This window comes from Capsicum annuum, chromosome 3, assembly GCF_002878395.1.
Source record: "Capsicum annuum cultivar UCD-10X-F1 chromosome 3, UCD10Xv1.1, whole genome shotgun sequence".
NCBI classification, from domain to species: domain Eukaryota; kingdom Viridiplantae; phylum Streptophyta; class Magnoliopsida; order Solanales; family Solanaceae; genus Capsicum; species Capsicum annuum.
The window spans coordinates 252,521,542-252,529,629 of record NC_061113.1 but is presented as its reverse complement, the minus strand read 5'-3'; the positions used below and the strand labels follow the sequence as shown (position 1 = coordinate 252,529,629).

Here is an 8,088-nt window from a genome sequence, read left to right as displayed (position 1 = left end):
CCTCAAGTCACTAAACTTGCACTACAAATACTCCGTCTTGGACCTACTCAACTTGAACCCCTTAGATTCTAGGGTTTGCCTCCATACCTCTAATTTTTCATTCACACACCCCCTCGTCTCATCAATCAGCACTACATCATCCTCAAATAACATACACCAAGGCACCTCACCTTGAATACTCCGCGTCAACACGTCCATCACCAACGCAAACATGAAGTGAAGTTATGTCCAAAAAAGAAAAATTTAAATACCTTGAATCTATAATCTAGTAAACTTGGAGGATTGACAACAATAATGCACATCGTTTTGAATGTAAAACAAAACAATCTCACATAATATGTAACAATTAAGTAAAGCAAAAGGTGAAGTTTTTCAAACAAGTACAGTCAAACTTCTTAATAGTGGCAACTTTTGGTAGAAAATTTCATGTATGCTATAAAGAGGTGTTATATATATATATATATATATATATATATATATATATATTCAAATTTCATTTAACTGTTATAAACAAATGTATACAAAAATTGAAAGAATATGCATATAAAAAAGATAAATATCAATAGTCTTTTCCTCGTGAAGTTATGAAATAATTGATGTGCATCATTTAAATATCATTTGTATGCAAGACCTTAATGGTGATTACCATAACTATTTTGGTATTTTGTTTTGTACATAATATATTTCTTATAAAATATTATTTCATAATATTTGAATATATTGTTATAGAGATGTAGTTTTACAAAGAGTGTACTGTTATATCAAATGTTATTGTTGTTATAGATAAAATGTTGTTATTGAGAAATAAAATATAACGTGAAAAATCGATTTAAGAGAAGATTAGACCGCTATAATGAAATATCATTAAAATAAAGTGACGTTATAAAAAAGTCTGACCTTAATTAGTTAGCACTTTATATGTGTCCTTTTGTATGACATTATTATTTTTTAATTTGTTTTAAGAAAAATGACAACTCTTATATCTTAATCTTGAAAACAAAAGCATGATAACATCTTTTAAATTCTAAGATAATATGCACCATTTTCGTTATTTCTTTCTACAATATTTGTGTCCATTCAAGTATCTATAAAATGAGGTGAAAGAACTCGTTCTATTTTTCAAAAAATAATATCAATGTAAGTTCAAAAAAGAATAAATCTCTTACTTTGAATGTATAAAATTTAAACTTTTTGTTACACTTATATAATGACGACATTTCCTAGTGTAACTATCTTGATATATTTAAAATAATACAATTTTAAAATTTATAGCTATTTAAATACTATATTGACATATTTACGACCCTAATAAATATATTACTTAGTAAATATATACAATAATTTTTTTTTATCAAAGACGCTGAATGGTGGCCTTGTAAAACTTTTGTTTTGACCCATTCGGCAGCGAAACAGCCAACGACGTCGTATCATCAGCGTTAAAAGGCAGTCGGGTCCCGTATAAGTGTTCACTCACCCAGCGAGCGACTCGGATCCTTGTACTCACATTTCAAGCTAACTGTAAACCCTAGACCAATTTTCGTCGATCAAGGAAGACACCGATCAGATTCAAAATGGCGATGGCGGCATTGAGGCGTGAAGGAAGACGTTTCGCTACACCTCTACTTTCTCCCAATCCTGCCAATGCTCTTCGTTCTTCTCTCGTTCCTTACGAGTAAGTTTTAGTTTTTTCCCCTAAAACTGTTACTATTATTGTTTATTTTAATCATTTTTAAAGCTCCTGTTATGTGTGGGATCTGGGGAAGGGACGGAGCACAAAGATCTATTGTATACAGCCTTAAGTAGAGATGATACCAGCTAATTTGAGGCAGAGTGGAAATTTATTTATTGATTGATTGCTCTGTTTTGTTGTTGTTTTCGTAATGGTGGTGTTAGAGCTAGCTAGTGTGCACCTAGGTCGACCAAGGTTTTCGCAGATAGGATGGATGGAGGAATTTGCATATTGGTTCTCCAATGTTGCGACTTTAACTCTATTAACCGTTAGGATACTAGTACCAGATGGCAATTGCTTTGTTTTGTTTTGTATAAGGGCATATTTATCGGTGATGAAGTCTCAGCTGCGACTTTAGGGTTGAAATTACCTCACTACTGTTTAGGATAACAACATTTAGATTTTGTTTAAAAGTTAAGTGGAATCTGAATTTCAAGCTTGAAGCTCATTTTCCAGCATTCCCTTTTTACTGGGTCGATATTCATTCCGCCTTTATTTTCTTCCTCTGAGATGATTGACCTTACTGACTTGAAACTTGATTTGATTATTTAAGGAAGCAAGCAAAGCCAATTAAAAACTTGACTTTTTCAAACGAAGACTCTTCTTTTTATTCTTCAGTTAGTGAAGTAATTTGGTTCTAGGTATTAGCACTGTTCGCGTTGTCATCCTTGACCTGGATGTATTTTGCCTTTTCTCTTCAGTCAAAGGAGGTAACTTGCTTTTTATTCAATCTAATAAGCAGGACAAAAGCAAAAACGTATTGTCGCTTCACCTCCTTTTTTTTCGAAAGTGGTCTGCAGATCAAAATCCTAAAAATTGATGGTTTATGCTGGCAAAGCTTGTATGAAGTCCACTGGATTAAGATTTGTTGGTGAAATGATTATATACTTGTCACGATTGGATGTTTTTCTCTTTTTTTCAGATTTAAGAATATACTATCTATTTGGGCAGAAAGAAAGAGGTTGGCTTAAATTTTGCCCTCATATAGACTAATTGACTTGATCTGAGCTTGGATAGTGATTTTGGAACTTGGAAAGTACAAACTACAAAATGTTGATAGCCTGTTTAGATGGGCTTATAACTTATGGGTTGTAAGCATAAGTCATAAGTTAGACATCCTCTTATAGCTTTTGGCTTATTTTTGTTAATTTGACTTGAAAGTAAGTACACAAAGACACTTTTTTATCTTACCCAAACTCGGAAAAGGTGCTCTATTTTGGCTTTAAAGCACCTAAAATAAGTCAATCCAAACAGACAAGAGTTTCTTGGAACAGAAATGAGAACATTTGTAGAAATGGTTGTAGTTCAAATAAAATCTATTACTGCTCTCTACTTCATTCTGAGGTAGTGGTATGGACTGCGTACACTTTAGTCTCTCCAGACCCGGCTTTTGGGGAATACACTGGGTATGTTGTTGTTGAATTCTTTTGAATGGTTTATGAGGGTTATTGCTCTGACACGGAATTTGTTCCATGGGCCCTTTATGCATCAACAGAAGAGTGATGATCTCCTTATCTGCATCTTTAACAGGCTCATCCCAGCACCTTGGCTTAAAATTATATATTATCCAATAGCCTGTCCCCCGCCCCACCACCACCTTTTTTTTTTTCTATTTTTTAAAAAACCCGGTTCTATTTCATAGCATTTCTACTCTTTTTTTTTATGACCTACATTTTTATGCAGGGAACCGGTTTTGTCAGGAGTTCGATGTATTTCAACTCAAGTTGGTAAGAGATAGCTGTAACCATTTGATGCACCCCACTTTCCTTTGTCACTCCTATGTTCACTTGAACTTCTACCAATTTTCTTGTTTCTACATTAAGTGTTCACATTGAGCATTCCCTTGGGCAGTCAGAAACCGGATGAAGAGTGTTAAAAATATTCAGAAGATTACGAAGGCTATGAAGATGGTTGCTGCTTCAAAGCTTAGAGCTATTCAAACTAGAGCTGAAAATTCTCGTGGCCTATGGCAGCCATTTACTGCACTTCTTGGTGACACTCCTAGTAAGTTCATGATTAGATTGTCTGGATCTTACCAAATTCTTGAATCAGTTAGTGAGAGAAAGTGGCAGAAGGAGAGGATGAATCACCTTGTGGGAATGTCCATTCCCAGAATATTTTGAGTTGAGATACTTCATAAATGTGGGAAAAAGGATAAAATAAAATTGTCCTCCCCTCTCTGCCTGTTGATTTTTGCAGCCCAATGCCAATGTTCTTTGTATTTGATGCAACAACTAAATGATCATCTTGTGGAAATGCATGTTGTTGATGAGACTTTCTGAGATACCTTTAGCTAAACCTGGGTTTTTAAATTTGATGCCGTCAACTTTAAGCAGTCAATAAGATTTCAATCTTTGGTTGGTTACACGTCTTAACGTTTTCTTCAGGTGTTGATGTCAAGAAGAATGTTATTATTACCATTTCCTCAGACAAAGGTCTTTGTGGTGGAATCAATTCTACATCTGTCAAGATAAGCAGGGCTCTGCATAAGTTGAATTCTGGTAAAATGCAAGATTGTTTAATAATATTAGTATATCTATTTCTTGAGGAATTATTTTAGTATTGCTTTATTTGTAATTGCTAGGTCCTGAAAAGGAAAATAAGTATGTTGTCTTGGGGGAAAAGGCAAAGGCTCAGCTGGTGCGAGATTCGAAAAAGGACATTGAACTGATCATGACTGAGTTGCAGAAAAATCCTCTTAACTACACACAGGTTATGAAGTTTTACATCTTCCTTATTACAATTTTGTGTGAAGCACACACTATTTTTTTTCCTTATTGTTGACAACTCTTTGCTTAAGACCGTGCGGCTGTAGGCTTACTCTCTGCTACATGGATTTTTCATTTGCCTTAGCGTACTGTTGTCGCTGGCGTGGCATTGGTGATTTACTTTGTGCATGATGTTCAAACATACAGGCAAATTAGCTAGGACTGTATTTACCCGAATTATAATTAAGCAAAAGAACTGCACTTAGATTTATCTGGTACTTGCACAGACCTTTTCTTTTATATGGATACTTGCACACCTTTTTTATAAGGATACTTGCACACATTTTAGCACACACCTTTTTTTGTATAAGGATACTTGGCACACACCTTATTTAACCAGATCATTAGCCAATTCCATGTAATAAAGGCTCACATTATTTTTGGTTTGATTTGTACATGAATCTGTGATATAATCTATGTGTTGCATTTTCTTGTAGAAATAGTAGATATTTTGAGAGCTATGTCTCATTCACCTTTATTTTCGTTTTTCAGAATATCAACTTTGGCAGATTTTCATTCTTGTCAGTTCTACATGTGTAAAAACAAACTTGGCTTTTCCTTAAAAGCAGTTTGATTGCACCATTGCAACCTCAAATTTCTGTGAATTAAATGAAAATCTTAGGTGGCTTCAATACCTATGCACTGAAAGAATACAGCAACAGCTATTTATATTGATTTCTCTAACTTTTTCCATCTACTGATATATGCCATTCCTCTTGCAGGTTTCTGTGATTGCAGATGACATCTTGAAGAATGTCGAATTTGATGCACTGAGGATTGTTTATAATAAATTCCAGTCAGTTGTCTCATTTTTACCAACAGTGTCCACTATTTTATCTCCAGAGGTGTCTAAACTGGAAGATCTTGCTGTTCACTATGTTTCTTTCTATTGAGTATCTGTTTCTTGAAACTAGTTCTTTGTGGTTTAATGCAGGTTGTGGAGAGGGAAGCTGAATCTGGTGGAAAGCTTGGAGAGTTGGATTTATACGAAGTTGAAGGTGCTGAGACAAAGGGTGAAGTTCTTCAGAACCTCGCCGAATTTCAGTTTTCATGCGTAAGTTTTGCCATTTTAGTGTTAGGATCCTCTAATAAGCTTGTTATTGATCTTCACGGCATCTAAATGGCTGTAGTGTACTGATTTGATAGTGGGTGAATGAAATTAGTCTTGACCATGTTTCAAATAGATATATTGACGGATAATAAAATGATTTCCTTCAAGGTGATGAAAAATGATATTGGAGTGTTCTAAAATCGGGTAAATGGCAATGTCTTTTCCAGGTTATGTTCAATGCAGTTCTAGAGAACGCTACTAGTGAGCAAGGAGCAAGAATGTCTGCTATGGATAGTTCAAGCAGAAATGCTGGCGACATGCTTGATCGTCTCACTCTTACTTACAACAGGTCTTACTTTTCACTCTGTCTATCACACACGCATTTGCACTGCCAAGCTCTCATACATGCATACTCAATCGAACAGAAAGACATGTTTATCTCACTCAAACTTGGCATGCACATGGATGCTCCAGAGAAAAACATTTAACTAAATAAAATTCCTCAAAAGTGCCCTAATAATTGCACATGCATATCTACATTTATGCAGTTACGAACCTACAAACAAATTGTTGTGATCTTTATTGATGACCCATCATTATGCAGATTAGCTAAACTACCGGCTTTGTATACACCACTTACAGTGGCCAATGGCTGCTGATATGTCATGATTTACAGAGTTGACATCTGTATAATTATGAGGATAACAACATATAATTTAGAAAATTAATTAGTTCTTTGTTACCTGTCATTTTAACCAGTCTTTCTCTAATTTTTCTGTAAACCAGAACCCGTCAAGCATCTATCACCACAGAACTGATAGAGATCATATCAGGAGCATCAGCACTGGAGGGTTAATTGGATTAGCCACTGCTTTCTCTGACGGAGACAACAAAAGTCTGTAGTCTTTCCTAGCACCCTGAGTTGACCGTTTATCAGTTTTGTTTTTTGAATAATCTCCTGGTTAACTTTATTTCTGGGAAACAAATTGGTTTCGCTGTTTCAAAGTAGTCACAAATACCTTTTCATTTTTTTTTTGGCTACGGGGCCTGAATGGCCGTAACTTGTTCAAGAAAATTTTCTTGAAAAGCCCCTTTGCTTTAATATACATGTTTTTGGTCTGTACTCTGAAACCCGTACCTTTTCATCATGTTTCTTCCCTATGTAAGATATTTAAGTCCAGAATAAAGTGATTCTATTAGCCTAAAAAAATGGCTATGAAACATTTACAACCATGACAGTTCGACTATATCAACATACATATAGTTTATATTGGTACTTGCAAAGGTAACCCAATTTCTTCAGAACGAAAGTGGAGACCTATGAAAGTGCATGCTTAGATGATTGTTCTTGTCTGAAATAAGCTCAAGTTGGAACTTAATTTTGTAGATGTGAGAAGAGTATTAATGCACGATTACTGATAAAAAAAAAAAGCATTTAGCGCATCAGTTTAGTTTAGGTTTTCTTTTCAGCTTAACAGCAGTGAAGATGAGCTCTTGCAATATTAGCAACAGTGAATTCTTTTACACCACACAAATGTCATACTTCTTACTACAATCTATTGTTGCAAAATCTTTGATAAAGAAACTGGAGATCACTCTTAATCAGCTGCAGATAACTATGGTAGATCCTCTTTTCTGCTACTCTGTTGTCAACGTTGCCATTTTTTGGCTGGGGGTGGGGGGGCTTTCATATCAGAAAGGACTGGGTGATTACATTCTTTTCTTAGAAGTTTCTTTTTGTTTTTTTAGGAAAAAATTTAAAGATTCTCGAAAACGAGTTTGTATTTTCTTTCTAATAAAAACATGTTGGAACTTGGAATTGTGATAATAGCTTATGTGATAGATAATTCGACAGAGGAGCAGCCAAAATCCTCTCGTAGTACATTAGCTTTTTCAAATGCTTAGGCGGCCACATAAACTTCCCCGCCTAAAAAAACTGCAGTGTTCTGGACTACTAGTACTACTACTATTTATAATTTGTGAGTTGCTAAGTTTTATGTTTGGAAATAATATCACTGTTTAAAATACCAAATCTGTTTGGAAAAGCAACCAAGATATTTCTTGATAGCAAGTGTCAAACTCAATCAAGCTGGTGTGGTACCAATGATATTTCATTCTCTCAAAATAATCATGTTGTCAATTGTAACTTGTTTCTTGTTCCTATGGTACGTACGATAAGTCTTGGTATTTTGTTCTGATGCAAGATGGAATCATCTCTGACACTTGTCATTTAGCAAAAAGAGGTGAATAGTAATGGTCCCTTTGTCCTGCTAAGTTCGTTACAACCCATGAGAGAGGAATGCCCAGCTGCTAGCTAGATCCCCACAACGTGACAACCTGTCTTTAACTCCACTTTTAATAGGGGCTTTAATTTCTTCGTCGTTGATTTTTTTTGGGTGTGTTTGGTAGGAAACTAGGAGAAAATGTTTTCCCTCATAATATATTTGTCAAGTGCTTGATAAGTAAACATAAAATATGATGTGATGAATTAAGTAAGAGGGAGTTGCCCAGATGGTAAATAACCCTCACTTCCAACTCGG

At 35.0% G+C, this 8,088-nt stretch overlaps 1 protein-coding gene across 1 annotated transcript; it reads left to right on the top strand.

Annotated features, from left to right (window-relative positions):
• Positions 1 to 1,309: 1,309 nt before the first annotated feature.
• On the top strand, positions 1,310 to 6,781 carry LOC107862321 (ATP synthase subunit gamma, mitochondrial). Its single transcript, XM_016707853.2, has 9 exons — positions 1,310 to 1,672; positions 3,413 to 3,456; positions 3,581 to 3,733; positions 4,117 to 4,230; positions 4,314 to 4,441; positions 5,220 to 5,342; positions 5,432 to 5,551; positions 5,776 to 5,897; positions 6,335 to 6,781. The coding sequence occupies exons 1-9, from the start codon at positions 1,572 to 1,574 to the stop codon at positions 6,402 to 6,404; spliced, it is 975 nt and encodes a 324-aa protein (XP_016563339.1). The 5' UTR covers positions 1,310 to 1,571; the 3' UTR covers positions 6,405 to 6,781.
• Positions 6,782 to 8,088: the final 1,307 nt, after the last annotated feature.